Raw genomic sequence first — 19,006 nt, 5'->3', positions numbered from 1 at the left:
GTGTGTGTGTACGTCACTTCAAGAAGGATGTGGATAAATTGGAGAGAGTCCAGCGAAGGGCAACAAAAATGATTAGGGGACTGGAACACATGAGTTATGAGGAGAGGCTGAGGGAGCTGGGATTGTTTAGCCTGCAGAAGAGAAGAATGAGGGGGGATTTGATAGCTGCTTTCAACTACCTGAAAGGGGGTTCCAAAGAGGATGGCTCTAGACTGTTCTCAATGGTAGCAGATGACAGAACGAGGAGTAATGGTCTCAAGTTGCAGTGGGGGAGGTTTAGATTGGATATTAGGAAAAACTTTTTCACGAAGAGGGTGGTGAAACACTGGAATGCGTTACCTAGGGAGGTGGTAGAATCTCCTTCCTTAGAGGTTTTTAAGGTCAGGCTTGACAAAGCCCTGGCTGGGATGATTTAACTGGGAATTGGTCCTGCTTCAAGCAGGAGGTTGGACTAGATGACCTTCTGGGGTCCCTTCCAACCCTGATATTCTATGATTCTACGTGTGTGGGTTTTTTCATCCCCTCCCATCCACTTTCCAGTGGCAAATGAGAAAAGGACAAAGGGCAGAGAAATGGGGGAGGGAGGGATAATTTTTCGAAGGCTTTTTTTAAATTGCTCATCAAAAACCTGAAATGTTTAGAAAGAAGCAAATTTTTTCCACAACACTATCAAGAAAAAGGTCAATTTACCAACAAAAAAGCTGAGGCTTTAGTTTAAAGAGGAGCAAAAGAAGTAGGGCTGAAATAGGTACAGAATATAATGAAAGGAGGGGGGTGCTCCCATTTGCCCCCCGCTTCACCTGCCCCAGGGTTGCAAGACCAATGGGATGCTCTGTGAAAGCAAATGTCAAGGGAAGTTACATAATTAGCCAGGGGAACTCACTGCCACTATATGACACTGACATTGTGAGCCTGGCAGGATTCAGACAAGGATGGCGGGGGGTTGGGGGGAGCAAAGGTGTCAGGACAGAATTTAGAAAACAGGGCACAAGACCACTGCTGACTGTCAGGATGAGGGGGATATGCCCCCCTTCCCCCCCTCCCCCGACTGGTTATGTCATCATTAGCCACTAGGAGGGGGTTCTTGCACCTTCCTCTGAACTAGCTGGAGTGGCTGGCCCCATTGATCTAATTTGGGGAAGGAGGCAGCAGGGAGAGGGCAGGATACTGGGCTAGATGGGTCCTGTGATGCTAGCAGACCAGGTGCCAGCTCATGCCCAGGCCCTTAGGCCTCACTGAACACTGACAAATGCAGAGCTTGACCCAGCCTGTGTGTTAGCCGTGTGACAACAGCTGCTGATCAGCGTGTGTGGAGTGTTTCGACTTGTGGAATTGCTTGCAGGATTGATCTCTCCCATAACCTCTGTAGCCCGTGATATAAAGTTAGAATGAACATTTGCATCGTAAACCTCTGTAACTGCTCTACACCACTGAGTTTGCAAGGCAGCTTATGTCCACCTAACACTGCGTCTACACTAAAATTTGGCTCCCGCTGATGTAACTCACCTGCTTTGCCGACTTAATCACGCCACTTCCCCCAGTCAGCGTAGTTAGGTCAACGCAGTGTCAGTGTACGTACTGCGTTGCTCACATCGACTGTCCCGCAATGCCCCACTCTGACAGCACAATCGATACCACACACCACAGACACAAGGAGCCAGGTGTACACACACACAAGTGCTGTAACTACTGTGGCGGCTGCACGCAGGGCGATTTGATTTTGTAGTGTAGCCATGGCCTGTGTAACTCCCCCAACAGGGGAGAAGCATGAATTAGTGTAAAGTGCTGGGCCTGCCCATCGAAACCAAAAGAGCCATTGCGAAACATCCTTACTGATTGCTTCTATTGTTAGATATTTCACTGCGTGTGTGTGTTCTCCCTGTGTGCTGCCCCAGCTCTGCGCAGACAGCCAGCACAGCAGACCTTGAGTGAACCGCCCAATGACCACAGGATCCGTTAAGGGACTAAGGCACCTGGCCAGGTTTATTGTTGACAAGGCATGGTAATAGCACCTGGCAGACTCTACGAGGATACTAAGACATGTATGCCTGTGACAACGGATGCAGCTCAGTGAATGGCGGGACTTTCCATTGCCCCCTTGGCTGGACTAATACATTCTCTCAGAGATACCCTGATACAAACAAGCTGCCTCTGACTTAGATACTGCCCTCTGACCTGACTAGTTATTGTCCACTTTTTTGTACATGTTGGTTTGATTAAAACATTTTTATTTATTAAGTTGCTATTTGACCTTATCTTTTAGGAGGGCTCAGTGTGTTCCAGTTATCCTTGGGGAATGTTTTTGCGCCATTCTTTATATTGTGGTTTTCGTACCAAGCTTCTGGAATGGGTTTGTCTGAGTCCTTTGTGCCAAGCACGATCCAGGACTGCACGTTTCTACATGATCAGCGCTGGGCTCGCCAGACCCTGGGAATGTGCCAGCGGGCAGGGCCTGACATTCTCTCACAGCCTGACTTTTGCTTTCTATTAGCAAAGTTTGCCCCTACTTTAGCTTAGGCCTTGTACCAGGCCTTTAATACAAGGGCTCCTATTTTAGGCTGTCTTCCTACTGCAGCCCCCACGCCCTTGAAGGGGAACCAGGTGCCGACACTTGTTCTATCAGTTTGAGCTCTGGGAACAAGGAATAAAATGCCTGGCCAGAAGGAGCTGTAGCACTGCCGAGCTTGGCACCTGGGGAGGGCAAGATTTCGAAGCGTAAGCAAGGGATCCCCAAGCAGCTCAGCTGGGGTTAGCCCGGAAAGAGAAACAGAGCTTGGAGGTGACAGCAGCTTCTATTGCCTTTTGGAACCTAACCCTGGGCCTGTCTATCACTGAGGCCGGCTTGCTAGACCAGGGTGCCTCAGGGGACTGCCTGCGGCTGTTGCAGGGCTGGAGGAATTCATAGCCAGTACCTGGTTGCTGTAAGCTCTTTTGAGAACACCCAGCCAGTTTCGGGGCTGCCCTGAGGTTGGCACCCATGTTGTGAGCTGCTCCACACCACATGAACTTAGGGTGACCAGATGTCCCAATTTTATAGGCACAGTCCGGATATTTGGATCTTTTTCTTATATAGGCTCCTATTACCTCCCACCCCGTTCCAATTTTTCACATTTGCTGTCTGGTCACCCTAATTCCACTGGGCAGAGCCAGCGTAGCAGGGAGAGGGATACTGGGCTGGATGGGCCCTGTAGGAACCAGCCAGGCTGAGTTTCCTGCAGGGCAGAGGGAGGTGAGTGGGCCTCGTTAGATGCAGCCTGGGGGGCTGGCTATGGTGAGGGGGGTCTCGGGCTTTGGGGGGGTTCTCTCCAACAGGCTGTCTCTGTAACTGATGCTGATCACACTACGCTGCCCCCTTCTTAAAGCCCAGCCCTGCAGCTGGAGTCCACCCAGTAATTAGGAAATGAGATTTAATTTCAGGCAATGAAATGCCACGAAAGTGGCGGGTGAGCCGGCTTTGGGCTGCGCGGTAAGATGATAAGCAGCATCACACGGGCTGGTTGCATAATTGTGAACTTGACTCAGGCTGCTCGCCTTCCCTGCCTCCCGCCCAGCCCTGGAGGTTGGGGGCCGACTCTGAGGAGGGCTGGGGGACAAGATGCTGGGTCCCTGCCCGGGAGAAGGGGTGTGCGCTGGGCATCATTCTGGGATCGCTCAGCCCCCAGCATGGCCAGGCCCAGGGCAGGGGGCACTGGGCTGCAGTCCATACCCACAAGGGATGGGCAGGTTGGGGACAGGGCTGGCTCAGCCTGGGTTTGGTGAACTCCGATCTTTAGACAATATTTCCTCTAGGGCCCATTGGATGCACCTGTGCTGCCTACAGGGGGCACTGCCGCTGCATGGGGGTATCACCCACCTGCACCTCCTGCCTCCCACTGCCCCACCCCAAATCACCCCCTGGCCCCTCCACCCATGCACTGTATACAGCTTGCAGTCACTGTAAACCTCTCCCCCTCCCTGCTACCCCCACTGCCTCCCCCCAGCCCTGCTGTAAGCCCCCCAGTCATCCCGCTCTGCCCCAAACACTCTCCCTCCAGCAGGGTCTGCATGCAGGTCTCTGCAGGATGAGCCTGTCTGCCGGACCCACCCTCCTGCCTAGCACCGACCAGGACCATGGCCGGCTGTCTCATGCCTGCACCCCCCTCATGCTTCTGGGGGCAGGCTGAGGGGTACAGCGTGTGTGACTGGGGTCCCCCTTGCTCAAGGTGCAGGCTTGGGGTGCACACGGAGCCCCAGTGGCAGCCCAGCTGTAAGGGCAGCCATGGGGGGAGCTGGCGAGCCCACAGTTGGGCAGGTGTCTCCGCCGGAGCTTTTTAATTCCGCGCCCCCAATTCGCCACCCACCTGCCTGGCAGCCGCGCAGCAATTATCCAAATGGCTGTTAATTGGGGCTGACAATTCCCCACGGGGATCTAGGGTGGAAAGCTCCGCAGCTGAGCAGATTGGGGCTGGGCCCGAGCAGCAGATCCGAGGTGCCAGGGTCTCTCACCCCGTCCACAGCAGGCACACAGTGCTGGCAGGGCTCGTTTGCCCAGCAGGGAGACAGGAGCTGGCCCAGGGGGAGGGGAAACGGGGCCTGCCGGGGCACGTTCCCAGCAGGCTGCGTGTGCCATTATTAGCAGGAGTATGAGGGGGAGAGAAGGATGGGCAGAGCAGGAGGGGCTGGGAGGCAGGACTCCTGGGTTCTGTGCTGAGCTCTGGGAGGGGAGCAGGGTCCAAGGGTTAGATCTGGGAGCTCTGGGAGGGGAGGGAGGAGGCAGGGGTGGCCAGGTGACTCAGAGCCAGGGACCTGCAGCAGGGCTGGAGGGGGAGCTGGGGAGATCCCACTCCCTGGCGCCCTGGGCCCACAGCCACCCACCCCATCCCATCCGTGAACAGCAGCAGAGACCTCGGCCAGCCTTTGGCAATGCACTTCATTGGCCCAGGCACATGCCCAGCAGGGCAGTAGCCGGAGGCGGGGGCAGGGCCAGCACTGACTTTGTGATAAAGGGCGGGGGGGGCGGGCCTCAGAGCTGCGAACAAACAAACTCTCCCCCTGCGCCCCCCACCCCCTGGAGGACACTCCCGGTAAAGGAGGTCACTGCCTTTATCTGGGATCAGTCCTGCCAGCACTTGGCCCAGCACAGCCCTGCTGTCGGGCAAGAGGGAGAGGATCTCTAGGGCCCGTGGGATTCAGGGGGTGAGGCTTGGCTCAGGGCTTGATCAGACCCAAGGGGGCTGGAGCTGGCTGCCTCAGATGGAGCTGGGGCTCCAGGTGCCCAGGAAAAGGCAGTGGGGAGGTGTCTGTCTCTGGGCAGGGGCATTTGATCCAGGCCCATCAGGTGGCGAGCCCGCTCTGCCCTGCTGCTAGGGTGACCAGACAGCAAGCGTGAAAAATCAGGACGGGGGGGGTAATAAGAGCCTAGATAAGAAAAAGCTCCGAATATCAGGACTGTCCCTATAAAATCGGGACATCTGGTCACTCTACCTGCTGCTGACCAACCCTGGACGCGCCTCCTACGCAGTCCTGGCTCCACCCCCACTTACTTGGGCACTCTGACTGCAACTCCTGCTAGGACCCCTCCCCCCTTCGGGAGCCGAGGTCCCCACTGGGGGACAGGGCCAAGAGGCCAGGGTACCAGGCTGTGATGGGAGGGGTGCAGGGAGCCAGGGCTGGGCCAGCACCCCAAGGCGGTGAATGAGGATGATAGGGGGGCAGAAGGGGGATTCTCTTTAACCCTTTGCAGACTGGACAGACACAGCCTGGGGCTCAGTGGCTGGATCACATACCCCCCAAAGCCAGATGCTGGTAGCAGCCTCTGCATGCCCCACATCACTGGCAGAGGGGTGACAGGAGGGGGAGGGGGAGGTGCTGTGCTTTGGGTCAGAGGCAGGGGAGGTAGGAATGGCTGAAGCTGTAGATAATGGAGCCTGACTCTTCCCCATCCCATCGGGGGGAGGGTAGCCATAGGGCACAGAGGGCGACAACCCTAGACGCTGTGTCAGAGGGAGGGAGCCTGGCCTGACCCTGCCCTAACAGCCAAGCAGGCTGGGGGGCCCGTCCCTCCCCCAAGAACCGACACCGCTGCCAGGAGTAGGGGGGAAAGTGCCTTGTTAAGAAGAGCAGGTTGAGCTGGGGAAAGCGATCTGTGGGGGGCAGAGTCTCTGGGGGGAGGGGGCTCCTTTAGGCCTCCCCAGGTGCCTCATGGTCGAGGGCTTGGACATCATCCAGGAAGCACTTGGGAGTCAGGATGTGACTGGAACCTGGGGGAGAGAGAGGTGGTTGGCAGCGGTGGGCACAGTGGGGCGGGCATGAGGCTAACAACACCATCTCCCCCATCCTTGCAGCTGGACCCTGCTCTAGTGTGGGGTGAGGCTGTCTCCTACCCCCCCATGGCCTGGCACTGCACCCCTAGTCCCGCTGTACCCTGCACGGACAGGCAAGAATCCATGCGCTGACAGGGTTCCTCATCCTTGGGTCTTAGAGGGGTGTGTGCAGGGAGTGAGCCATATCCCTAGCGGTGTTACTGGGGGTGTCTGACTGGGCCCCCACAAAAGGTCCCTGGGCAAGGAGAGACCTGGGGAGCCCAGGACCAGGAGATGAGGTGGCTAGATACAGGCCATGTGGGGCTGCTGGCAGTTGGGGAAAGCGCATCTGTTCCCATGCCCCTGGGTGCGGGAGGACAGAGGTCCCTGTGGGTGCTGGGCGTGCAGTTCTAGGGTCTCCCCCTTCCAGGGGTTCCCGACTGTCCCTGACCTGGGCATTCCAGCCACCCTTCCCCCCAGGACTTGCCCCACTCACCGATCACCACCTCCCACTTGCCCTCGGTGGCCCGGGTCACTTCATAGGCGCAGCGCATCTCAGACATGGACACCCCACCCAGCACGTAGATGATGAGGCGTGGACCGGTCCGGTACTCAGCTGCTGGCTTGTTCTTGTGCCAATGCCCGAAGCGGGCGCTGGGGGGAGAGAGGGGCTGTGTGGATACCAGGGGCTTGCTGAGGGGATGCCAGGCGGAGGCGCAGGGCCTACCCCCCAGCCTCCTCCAGGCCCTGCCCAAGGGCGTGGGACAGGAGTCCCAAAGCAGGCAAGAGGAAGTAGGGAAGGGTGGTGTCTGGAGCTCAGCCAGTCCCTTTCCTCCATCCTGGGCCCTGGTGTGTTGAGGGACTGCTAGGGTGCAGGGGACATGGTAAGAGGGGTCCAGAGCTCCAGCTATTGGTCACCCCCCACCTCATAGAGAGCAGGGTCCTCTCCACACACTCCCAGGCACAGAGGCTATACGCCGGGGGGGGCAGGGGTGTCAGGGCTCTGCCCCCCACAGCCCAGCCAGGCTCAGCCTTACCTGACAGCAGCCTGGGAGCTGGTGGTAGGGACAGGGTCTGACACGAAGGGCCACAGCTTCTTGTCCAGTTTGTCCTCAATGATGTCCTGGCGGGGAGTTGAGGGAGGACAGGTCAGCAGGGGCCAAGCAGCAGGAACCTCGGACCTGGTGGCCAAGCCAGGCCCCATTGGTGGGGAGGAGCTGGGAAGGCTCCTCACTGAATGATTGACAGTCCCTGGGGGGAGCAGCTTGGGGCCCCCTTTCCAGGGTGGGGCATGGGGAGCCAGCAAAGAGCACGCTGACTCCTCCAGTGATGCCCCCAACTCCCCACATCCCCCTCAGCTGCTCAGTGCCCTGCTGTGAACTCCTCACCCATCCACCGTTATGGGGAGGGCAGAGACCTCCTACAGCCGGATCCAGGGCCCCACACTTGGGGTGGGGGGGAAGCAGGGGGCTGCCCTCAGTGCCCCTTCCCTGCTGCGGGCAGATCCAGGCTCTGCCTCTTGCTCCATGAGGTGTGTCCCAGGCACGCAGGGGGCCCAAGCAATGATACATCCTAATGCCACATAATAGGGGCTTTTACATTAGTCCGCTGCTTTGACTTGTACAGGGAGCTTAAGGCCTGCCAAGCTGTGGCTGGCGCAGAGGGGGGCGCCCCTGATTGGATTAGGCATGGGACTGAGGTTACCGCAACTACCTGCCCCAAAATCCCACAGGAGGAACCATCACAATGCTGGAACAGGGGCCTGGGAGCCTCCTGCCTGTGATCTGCCAGGACAGGAGCTCGGGCGGGGGGGTTAATTCTTGGTCTGGAGGAGCCCCAAGCCAGTAGGTTGAAGGCAACTAAGTGTGCCCCCCACCCCCTTGAGGAGTGCCCCACAGGACAGGGTGATGAGGGGCTCAGCCCCCAGCAAAGGTGGGGGGAAGGAGTGACTATGTCACCTCTCACAAGCTAAGCAGGTTTGGGCCCAGGCAGTGCTTGGATAGGAGACCTCTAAGGAAAAGCCACTGGGTGCTGGGGGGTGCGAGTGAGTCGGCAGAGGGTGCTCTATGACCCCAGTGCAGCGCTAGGGGGTGCTGTACTGCAGGGAGTGAGTTGGGGGGGGGGGGTCTGCAGGGGGCGTGACCAGTACTGTGCTGCAGGAGTTCATCCTTTAGATGAGCGTCACACAGCTGCTCCTCACTGGAGGTTAGATCAAGGACCTTGCAGCCATTCAGATTCCAGCCAGTCACGACAGTGTGCTGCCTGGATCCTCTGCACTTCCAGCCCCACACACTGATCATCTCCTGCCCTAGACTCTTGGGCAGCGCTGCTAGACAGCTGTTAATAGCTGCCTGCCACTCCTTAGGAAGAATTCAGCCCCGGTGAGGGACCCCTGTATAAACCGCCCGTGCCCAACCCCAGAGGTGGCAGCATCTCAGCACCGGGTAAGACAACTCCCCTGCACTCGTGTCTATGATTGAAGACTCCTAAGGATGGCAGCAGGAGAGGACTCGCTGATGAGCCCCTCACATGGCTAGAGCCCTGCGCAGATACAAAAAAGTGTGGATGTGCATCAGCCCGCGATCTACAAGCCGCCTTTTACCCGTATCCGCATCCTCACCGGCGGCAGCTAACGAGGGTGGGGAAGGGGTCTTGCAGGGAAGGAGCAGCGTGGAGGGGGTGGGGTCTCGAGGAGAAGGGGCAGTGTGGAGGGGGCGGGGGCTTGGGGGAAGGGGTGTCTCGTCAGGTGCCGCTCCTGAGAGGTCACGAGCGTACACGGCAGCAGCAGAGCATGTTGCATCACAGTGGGGTGGAGGGGTGGGGTGCCGGGGCCCCGCCCGCTCCAATCCCAAATCCTGCTGCTCAGGAGCTGGTGGGGACACTGGTGCTGCTCAAGCTGCTGGACAGGAAGCCGCGCGGCGGAGCAAGTGGGTGCTGGACAGCCCCAACTCCGACCTGTCACCCAGCCACTGGCTGCGGACCAACGGCCCTGAGTGCGCTGCGTGCCCCAGGCTGCCTGAGCTGGACGCCACGGGCCAGGCGCTGCTGGGGAGTACGGCCCTGCACGGTTGTATCTGCAGCCGATCCACTATCGGCAGAAACGGGGAGCAGATATGCAGGGCTCTACATATGGTTGACCCCAAACCGACCCCTCCCCCTTGGGCCCAGCCTGCCGGTTGCAACCCCACCCCCAAGGCCAGGAAGCAGATGGCCCGGTACCTCCATGATGTCCTTGAGCATGGGGGTCCAGCGGGAGAGCTGGTAGGTGGATTCCAGCCGCACCTTCCTCTCCGGTCGCAGCTGCCCGCTCTGGGGGAGGAAGGGAGAGGGGGTGAGAGGCAGCAGGGAGGAGGTGCGGGGTGGGAACGGGGGCAGACAGGGAGAGCGTGGCCTACCTGAGTCGCTCCAGCCGGGCTGGCAGGGGAGAGGCAGAGAAAAGAACAGAATGGATCACTCAGAGAGGGGGAGGGAGAGAGAGAGAGAGAGAGAGAGAGAGAGAGAGAGAGGAGTGAAGAGAGACTGACAGGAGAACAGAGCTGCTTCCCCCCATTCGCCACATGGGCGCCCCATGCAGTGGTCACCAGCTCCAGCTCCCTGGCGATCTGAGGTCCTGATCCCCAGAGTCCTCTGCAGGGGCAAAAGAAGTCACCCCAGATGGGGAATAACTCGGGGGTCACCCTCAAAAGGGGAGGGTGTCACCCCACTGTACAGGGACAGAGGCCACCTCTGTGCTGGGAGTAGGTCACTGCCATAGGGGGGCACCTCCAGGATGGCCTGGGCTCCCCTGTGCAGCACAGATCTGCCCCCTGGCATGGGTACAGCTGCTGGCCCCAGTCCCTTACCCCAGGCGTGAGAGAAATGCCCAGGAGCTGTATGTTGTGGATGATGTCTCTCTGCTGCTGGATGTTGGCATGCTGGATCAGCTTGGTGAGGTTCTCCTCGCTCACACCTGCACGGGGACAGACAGGTCAGCTCTAGCACCCCTGGGACGCACCCACAGCCCAGGCTCACGAGTCCGTGGCCCCAGGAGTCCTAGTTCCCCGATCAGATCCTGAGATCCTGCTCTTCCCACCCCTCTCACAGCTGGGGGTAAACCCAGGAGTCCTGGCTCTCAGCACCATCCGCGCTAACCCACTGGACCCCACGCAGTTAATGATCGAATTTTGGTTCTTGCTGCTCCTCCCTCCACAGGTTCCCTCGGGCGCTGGCGGAGGGGGTCTCTCTAACTCCCCCTGACAGTGCAGTGGGCTCTCCCTCCTGCGGCCAGTCAGGTGCAACACGCTCCCTCCCCCTCCCGCCCCCCCAAACCATTTACTGCTGCTTAGTGCAGACGGGGAGGCCTGGCAACTCCACAGCACCCCCTGGCCAGGAAACCGGGCAGCCAGAGGAGCCACATGAGGGCACCCTGGCCTGGGCAATGGGCCCCGGGGGCAGTGCCTGAGCAGGGTTACAGGAAGGGCCCCGGAGCAGGGCCCTGCCCCACCAAGCCAGCATGGGGCAGGAACGGATGGGGGAAGAGGGACTGTGCCAAGTGTCAGGGTCAGGGAGGTTCCCCAGGCCCTGGTGAGTTTGGGGAAGGGGCTGGATGCAGCAAGAAGCAGGGAGCTGCTGCAGGGATGACACAAGGGGTGGGCAGGGGACTGGTCGCAGGAGGCTCAGAGACAGAACATGGCATCTGAACAGCCTGCAGGAGGAGAGAGATGTCCCTCCTCCCTGCAGAGAACGGGCCGGGGGGCCGATCCGGGTGTGTGTCTCCATCCCCCCTCCCTGCAGAGAACGGGCAGGGGGGCTGCTCCGGGTGTGTTTCTCCATCCCCCCTCCCTGCAGAGAATGGGCAGGGGGGCCGCTCCGGGTGTGTGTCTCCATTTCCCCTCCCTGCAGAGAACGGGCCGGGGGGCCGCTCCGGGTGTGTGTCTCCGTCCCCCCTCCCTGCAGAGAACGGGCCGGGGGGCCGCTCCGGGTGTGTGTCTCCATCCCCCCTCCCTGCAGAGAACGGGCAGGGGGGCCGCTCCGGGTGTGTGTCTCCGTCCCCCCTCCCTGCAGAGAACGGGCCGGGGGGCCGCTCCGGGTGTGTGTCTCCATCCCTCCTCCCTGCAGAGAACGGGCAGGGGGGCCGCTCTGGGTGTGTGTCTCCATCCCTCCTCCCTGCAGAGAACAGGCTGGGGGGCCGCTCTGGGTGTGTGTCTCCATCCCCCCTCCCTGCAGAGAACAGGCTGGGGGGCCGCTCTGGGTGTGTGTCTCCATTTCCCGTCCCTGCAGAGAACGGGCTTGGGGGAACGTGGAGGGCGGACACTGCTCGGAAGGCAGCAGCAGGGAGCAAAGGCCGCCAGGTCCGAGCCCAGGGGACAGTGCGGAGCATGGGCACAGCGCACTGGCAGGTTCGCAGGCACCGAGAGGTGGGCAGAGGGGAGACAGGGCCATAGAGCCAAGCTGGACACAGGCCCTGGGAAGTGGCTGGCTGGGAGGTGCCCTACATGGCTGGGGGGCATGCCAGTCTGAGCATTGCTATTCCCCCCCAGCCCCATAGGCCTGGGCCCTGCCTCTAGGAGCACCCCTTGCAGCAGCAGGCCCCCCAGCGCTCCCCCTGCAGGCCTGTGGCGTTACCATTCTTCAGGAAGATGTAGAGCAGGATGATGCGGATCTTGTCGTAGGCCTGCACGCTGGGGTCCAGCAGAACGGGCACGATGATCTTCATGGGGTCCTTGATCTTCTCCCCGTCCACGTCCGTTCCCATGGCCAGGTCCTGTGGGGGGAGGGGGCGCACACACAAGGCCCAGGTCAGGCCGCTCTGCTTCCTCCCGCCCCCGCAGCAGGATGGGAGCAATGGGCCCCCAGGGAGTAACCCGAGCCGCATGTCACCCTTCTACACCCATGTTGCTGCATTGGGGGGGGGGGCGGGGGCTGGCCCTGGCTCCAGCGAATCTGCGGGTCTGAGACCCCTCTCTCCAGGCTGAGTCCATGAGCCAGACTCTGCCCCCCAGCCAGGCTCTGCCCACAGACCCACCTGCTCCACGCTGCACAGCTTCTCCACCGTCCCTTTGAAGTGCCGCATGCAGTGCTCAGCCAGGTTCAGGTGCGTGGAGTACTGCGGGGAGAGACCAGGGCATGGGGGGAGTTTACTGCATCACCGGCTGGTCCAGAGCACCCACACCCCCCCCAGTCCCCAAGGAGAACCCCTCAGCTAGAGGGGCAACCCCAATAGGCTGTAGAAGCAGAGTATATAGGGATTGTTTTGCCCAGCACTGACGTGCAGCCACCTCTGGGGTGGGGTGGAGTGGGGCAGCTGGAGGGACAGGTCAGCAGCTGTCATCAGGCAGTAAGGCAGTCCCATCACTGGGGCAGGGCTCCTGCCTAGACCTGCACAGAGCCCCCCAGAGTCCCCTGCCCCCCAGGAGAGTCCCTACTGTCCCTCACCAGCCCCACAGAACACCCTGCACCCCCATCAGCCCCACTGAATGCCCTGCCCCCGCCCACTAAAAGCCCCAGCCCCGTTACCTTGTTCAGCTCCTTCTGATACTGGGGCATCTTCTTCAGGATCTGGGACAGGTCCTTGATGTTGGCCTGGAGGGAGGCGGTGGTGAGATCCCAGCCCCTCCCAGCGCACGGAGCCCCCTGCAGGGCAGAGGCCTCACCTGGGGACAGCTGCAGCAGCCCAGCCACGCGTGCCAGGGCGGGTCACTCAGGCCACATGCGGCTGCAGCTTGGGTTAGACCTGCCCTTCCCAAGCCAGCTGGAACGAGATGGGAGCCCTGCAACCCGAGCGCCCCTCAAGGTGTAAAGTGACAGCGGGCCGGGGAGATGCCAGCGTTGGCTCCCTGCAGCTCGCCCTGCGCGGACCCGATCCTGCTGTCTGACCCTGCCCCATGTGGGGAGCTCCAGAGCTCTGGCTGGGGGGCAGGGGGCTCCACATACACCTCTTAGCCCTTTACAGGCAACCCCCCCCCCCCCACCAACCCCTCCTGGGGCAGCAGGGCAGCCTCCCCTCCCCATCAGTGGCAGTGGGATGGGTCCCCCCGTCCCTCCTGCCTGAACTCCCCAATCGCTCCCCCCAGCCTCCTCCGCACCTTGTCCGTGGTCAGCCTCTTGCTCTCACAGAAGGTGCGCAGCAGCTCCGTCACCTTCCTGCAGCAGGGAGAGGGGTCAGGCCAGAGCCAGGCACTGCCTTGGAGGTAGGGGGTACCCTGTCCTATGCTACAGGGGATGGAGCCCCCGCCCCACGGGCACCAGAGTTCTCTGCCTCGAGAGCCTCAGGTGGGGCATGGGGTGCGGGGGGGTGCCTCTTCCCAAGTTATAGAATCATAGAATCATAGAATATCAGGGTTGGAAGGGACCCCAGAAGGTCATCTAGTCCAACCCCCTGCTCGAAGCAGGACCAATTCCCAGTTAAATCATCCCAGCCAGGGCTTTGTCAAGCCTGACCTTAAAAACCTCTAAGGAAGGAGATTATCCCAAGGCAGACAGTTCAGTGCACCTCTGGGGGCTCCCGGCGCCCTGCTGGGGGGGGCCTGGGGGCAGTGGCAGCCCCAGCAGGTCTGTGAGGGACTCACTCAAGGGGCCTGTGAGGTGCATGGGGAGACCCCGGGAACAGGGGGAGACAGTGTCCAGGGGGATCCCCGAGAGGAGATGTGGACAGTGGCTCTGGAAGGGAGCGCTCAGGGGTCCTTTGGGGAGAGGGGCTGAGTCCAGGGGCTCTCAGCAGCCAGAGAGGAGTATGTCTGAGGGACAAGCCCCAGCACTGGGTGGGAGGGGGAGGGGGAGTCCTGGCACTGAGCAGGAGAGGGGTGTGTTGCGGGGGGGGTGTCCCTGCACGGGGTGAGAGAGGAGTGTATCCAAGGGGGAGTGGTGTGTCCGAGGGAGCCCCAGGGTGGGGAAGGGTGTGTCTGAAGGGGAGGACAGGGAAGTCCCAGCACTGGAAAAGAGGGGGAGGGGTGTATCAACGGGGTAGAGGGTCCTGGCACTGAGTAGGAGAGGTGTGTCCAAGGGGGGAGGTCCTGGCAGCGGGTGGGGAGGGCTGTGCCAAAGTGGGGATAGAAGGTCCCACCAGTGGGCAGGGAGGGGAGAGGTGTGCCGAAAGGGGGGAGGGTGCGTAGCGGGTCCCGGCACTAGGCAGGGCATGGAGGGGCATGTCCAAAGGTCCCGGCCCTGGGTGGGGGACAGAGGGGTGTGTCCATGAGCGGGGCCGAGCGCGCTCACTTGGAGACGTCAGCGATGTGCATGTGGCGTAGCTGCACCCAGAGTTCGTCGTCTTCGTCCAGCAGCGCCACTTTCTCCCGCGAGTCGCTGATGCCCGTCGTCTCGTACCTGCAGGGGGGAGATGGGGTCAGGCTGCGGCACCCCTCCCCCCAGTGTGAGGTCTGTGGAGCAGTGCGGGTGCCTGGGTCACATCCCCCCCAGCCCGCCTGAGGAGGGATGCGGGGCGCCCCCTGCTGGCAGCCAGGCCCTACTTGTAGGTGTCTTTCTCGATGCTGAGCAGGTCGTAGGCCATGGCCTGGTAGGTGAGCTCGTGCAGCAGCGGGGACACCAGGTCGAAGCTCCGGTCCACGATCAGCAGCTGAGAACGGGCTTTGTCGGGGCCCTGGGGCAAAGGAGAGAGAAACCCGTCACCCCCTGCTCTGGCGGAGGGTTCCTGGCCTGGCTTACATGGCACAATCCAATGGGCCCTGGTGGCTTGAAACATCACCACCTGCCCTCTCTGTGGCCAACCCCCAACCCCAGGGGGAAGCCAAGAGACACCCCCCCAAGCTAGCTGGGACGTGCCCTGGGGTCCCGCCCTGACCAGCTGCACTGCAACGCCCCCTGCAGGGATGGGTTATCTGCCCCTCGTGCAAATAGCAATGCCCCCCTCCCCCAAGCACGCTCTCTGCTCGTGCCTCTCCACCAACGGGAGCATGCCCCTTACAAGGCAGCCCCCCGACTGCCCCCTGCCCCATATGCTGTGTGGGGATGGGAGGACCAGACACCAGAAGGGCCTGGCTAGTCTATCATGAACCAACACCAGGCCCAGAGACTCTTTGATACAAGGTCCCAGAGGGGGACGACAGGACATTATCCCTATGCCCCACCCTGCATCTGAGCTGGGACCCCATATGAAGCTCTAGCTCCCCTCTCCCAGCCTGGGTGGTCCCCCAGCATCCAGTGGGACAGAGACCACTCAAATGGTCAGCATCTCAGACCCACATCATGGGGGGCCTGGCCCAGCCCCCGCTTCCTGCCTGATCAGCATGCACTGCCCTCTTTGCGCAGCAGGTGGCGATAGGAGACCAGCCCTGCGCTCTCATGGCAGACGGCTCTGAAACCGGCTCCAGCAGCCCCAGTGGAACCCAAGCCCACCCAGGAGCACCTCGGCAAGGGGCTGCGTCTGCTCTTCGCTGGGTCGCACAGACAGTCGGGGGTGGGTGGGGTGGGGACGTACAGCCCCTGATGCTACCCCAACTGTCCCACCTCAGTACGTGGCCCGATTTTCAGCCACGCTCGGGAGCAGAACGTCGGACCGGCCACCACCCACCCGCCTGGCAGGTCTCCACAGCCTCTGGGTAAATGGGTTGAGGCTGACGGGGGAGCGCCTCTCTTGGAGGAGTATCTGGCCGCCACCCCTGTAGCACTATCATTGCTGCATCCTGCCCCCCCATGCACGTGGGGCTGGGCAGGGCTGTCACCCCATTGCAGAGGGGGACGGAGGCCCAGAGGGGCTGGGTGACTCACCCAAGGTCACACAGGGAGTCTGTGGCAGAGCAGGGACATGAACCCAGAGCTGGCGCCATCATTCCCCTCTAGCCCTACCCAGCCTGGATGGGTTGCTATGCCCAGCCCTCACCCCCACCCCCCAAGGGACTCTGCTCACACCTTTGCCAGTTCGGCTCTGCTGGAGGGATCCCCGAGTGCAGATGGGGGCTGGCGTAACCACCGGGTCACCCCACCCTGCCCAGAGCAGAGGGGTGGTTAGTGCACTGGTGGGTGCCACAGCACTGCCTGTCCCAGCTACCCCTCAGGGCTGGCAGCTGGGAAACATCAAGGCAAGAGGGACTAGCGCAGACAAGGCCCCAGGGTGCCGGGACCGCGGGCTGGGTGGCTTTGGAGACCTGACTGCTAGAGGCCATGCTACAAGAGACCCTGGGGTTCTTTCTGCGCCAGCTGGCAAGGCAGGGGCACATTGGACTGGCCAGCCGGGATTGTGCTGCATGGAGCCAGCATTGCATTGAGAGCAGGGGCTTGAGTCAGCACCCCCAGCCCTGCAGTGGGCGTGCTGTCTGGATTCTATTGAAGGGGGCTGGGCAGGCAGGACTCCTGGCTCCTATTCCTGCCTCTGCCACCTACTCCTGGCACGCTGCTCCATGCCTCAGTTTCCCCCGTGTAACATGGGGATAGTGCTTTCACCTGTGACAGGGAGGCTTGGCAAGAGCCTCAGGAATATCCCTGGGGGGACTCACGGGAGTAACAGCAGCAGGGTGTGCACAGAGCAGGACTTTGATCTTTACTAATCGCAGGTGAGGAAGGCAGACGGGGGCTGGAGGCTGGAGCTCCAGTGGTTAACAAGCATGCTGTCAATCCCTTCCCTGTGTAGATGGTTTGGGCAGCCAGGTGTGTGCCAGGCTCCACTCAAAACTACAGCAGCTGCACTGCTTCAGTGGCGATGCCTTTCCCATACCCCCAAGCCACGCAGTTGCACGGACCCAATTCCTCATGTAGACCAGGCCTCGGCCTGATCTTGGTCAGTTCTCAGGCGAGAGCTCCCAGCTTCCCCCACTTATCCCCCAGCTCAAACCTTCCCAACCCTGTGTTCTCGAGCTAGGGGCCCTGCTCCAATTCCCTGCTGGGAGCATCCAGCCAGGAGCCATTGGAGCCGCCACGGTCTTTCTGGCCCCCAGGCTGATCTGGGTTGGAATCTCTTCATTTCACCAAGACAGGGAGGTGACACCCTCCACCCCCGGCATGACTCTTACCTTCCCCTCCACCCCTGCCAGAGAAGCCATGAAATATATAGGGAAATGGAGGCACGCATCAGATTCATAAAAGATATTACAAACATTCCCAGTTGGTCACAGGTGCACAGTCTCCCAGCAGCTCGGCAAAGGCTGGAGGCAAGAGCAGAGGCAACAGGATGGAGAGATCTGGGCAAGCCTTGGATTTTATATCACTTTGCTTCTCCTAGGGGGGGCAGGAGCTACTGTGTTTCCCATGTGAGAATCCAGGGAAGGGCGTGTTTGCAGCTCCCTTCTGCTGGGGGTGGGACAGGGATGGCAGGAGCTGGGGGAAGCCTAAGGTGAGGGCTGACTATGGCTAAGGCTTGGGAGAGCTGGGTTCTGACAGACTCCCTGTGTGCCTCAGTTTCCCCATCTGTAACACAGGCCAACCTGCCTCCCCTGGGAGGCTGAATTCATTAGTGAGGTTCCGATACCATGGTGATGGGTGTAGGAGCACACACAGACAGGAGTGTCCAGGTGTGGAAGAAGCTCTGTGTGCAAAGCTTAGTTCTGTGATTGAACTGCCCTGTTTATAAACAAAGAGAGACTGTGCTGGGCACACACTTCCCCGTTTGGTGCCTCAGTTTCCCCATCTGTACCGAGAGGATAATGACACTGGCCTTTGTAGAGCACTTTGAGATGTGCTCATGGCCAGCATTAGAGAAGGGCTGGGGCCATTAGTCCAGCCACACAGGGAATGCTATTGTTCTGCCAGCCCCTCAGGATCTCCAACGGAGGTCTAGATCCCCACCCTTCCCCCTGCCAGGATCTCCAAGGACGTTCTAAATCACTCCTCCTTCCTTCTACTTCTCATGCGCTCTCCCCACCCCCAGGGGTGTGGCCGGCACAGCTTGCTCACCTCGCCCATGCTGGGGTTGTCTGCCTTGAATGCGTTGAGTTTGGCCAGCACAGCGTGTGCCAGGTGGAAGTTATCTTCATGGCCCCTGCAGCAAAGACCAACCCTAAGGGTGAGAAACAGCCTCTCCCGCAGGGGCACCTGCACTTCCAGTAAGGGATGACCAGGTACCCCCTCCCTCTGGGCACACACACTTCCAATAGGGTATACCTAGGTACCTCCCCATGGCACACTCACTTCCTATAGGGGATAGCTAGGTACCCCTTCTCACTTTCTGTAGGGGATGGCCAGGTAACCCCTCCCCTTGGGCACACTCACCTCCTGTAGCAGATGGCCAGGTACCCTTCCCTCCCCCTGGGCACACTCACTTCCTGTAGCGGATGGCTGGATACTCCTTCAGGGTTTCACACAATGTGGCAATCTGCTCTGCCAGCATCTCCATCTGCTTGTTCTTGTCCAAGGAGCGGAAGGGGCTGAAGCAGTTGTGGAAGGTCTGGGGCCTGTCCAGGGAGTACACCTGCAGGTTTGGGGGTGAGGCAGAGATCAGACCCTGGCACCTTGCGTTCCCCCCACACTCCAGCTAACTTACCCCATAACCTCCAGGGCCTGGGGTGCCAGGGAGGGACCATGGGCAGCGAAAAGCAGCCTTCACCCCAGATATGCTCTTCCTGGCCTGACTGCCCCCGAATGATGGCACAGCTCTGACCCTCCTCCCCATGGCACTAGCCCTGCCAGGCATGCCATCCCCCATAGTAGTGCCCTTCACTTGCTCAGTGGTCAAGACTGGGCTGGTGCCACCTGCTGGCAGCCAGGCCAGCTGTGCCTCACACCACGCCCTTAAGATGGGCAATTGACCAGGCCAGCCTGACGGAGCCGTAGCAAGCCCCTAGTGAGGGAAAGATCCTTTT

General features: G+C 60.7%; 1 protein-coding gene across 4 annotated transcripts in view; it reads right to left on the bottom strand.

Moving 5' to 3' along the window:
* Window positions 1-6,070: 6,070 nt before the first annotated feature.
* Window positions 6,071-19,006, bottom strand: part of LOC125628959 (syntaxin-binding protein 2) — a 37,351-nt gene continuing 24,415 nt past the window's right edge. The window contains exons 7-19 of one of the 4 annotated variants that reach the window (XM_048834184.2): window positions 18,467-18,615; window positions 18,102-18,186; window positions 14,726-14,856; window positions 14,475-14,582; window positions 13,346-13,403; window positions 12,777-12,842; window positions 12,286-12,366; window positions 11,886-12,024; window positions 10,124-10,230; window positions 9,501-9,590; window positions 7,319-7,404; window positions 6,778-6,935; window positions 6,071-6,239 (exon numbers count right to left, since the gene is read on the bottom strand). In XM_048834184.2, the coding sequence (XP_048690141.2) occupies window positions 6,160-6,239; window positions 6,778-6,935; window positions 7,319-7,404; window positions 9,501-9,590; window positions 10,124-10,230; window positions 11,886-12,024; window positions 12,286-12,366; window positions 12,777-12,842; window positions 13,346-13,403; window positions 14,475-14,582; window positions 14,726-14,856; window positions 18,102-18,186; window positions 18,467-18,615 (1,338 nt within the window). In that variant the 3' untranslated portion in view covers window positions 6,071-6,159. Of the gene's footprint in view, window positions 6,240-6,777; window positions 6,936-7,318; window positions 7,405-8,567; window positions 8,823-9,500; window positions 9,591-9,676; window positions 9,696-10,123; window positions 10,231-11,885; window positions 12,025-12,285; window positions 12,367-12,776; window positions 12,843-13,345; window positions 13,404-14,474; window positions 14,583-14,725; window positions 14,857-18,101; window positions 18,187-18,466; window positions 18,616-19,006 lie in introns of those variants that run through there. The other 3 variants (XR_012665547.1, XM_075121452.1, XM_075121451.1) reach the window with 3 other exon arrangements.

Source organism: Caretta caretta, chromosome 20, assembly GCF_965140235.1.
Source record: "Caretta caretta isolate rCarCar2 chromosome 20, rCarCar1.hap1, whole genome shotgun sequence".
NCBI lineage: Eukaryota > Metazoa > Chordata > Testudines > Cheloniidae > Caretta > Caretta caretta.
The sequence above is the reverse complement of the archived record's forward strand: the minus strand, read 5'-3'. Positions and strand labels throughout refer to the sequence as shown.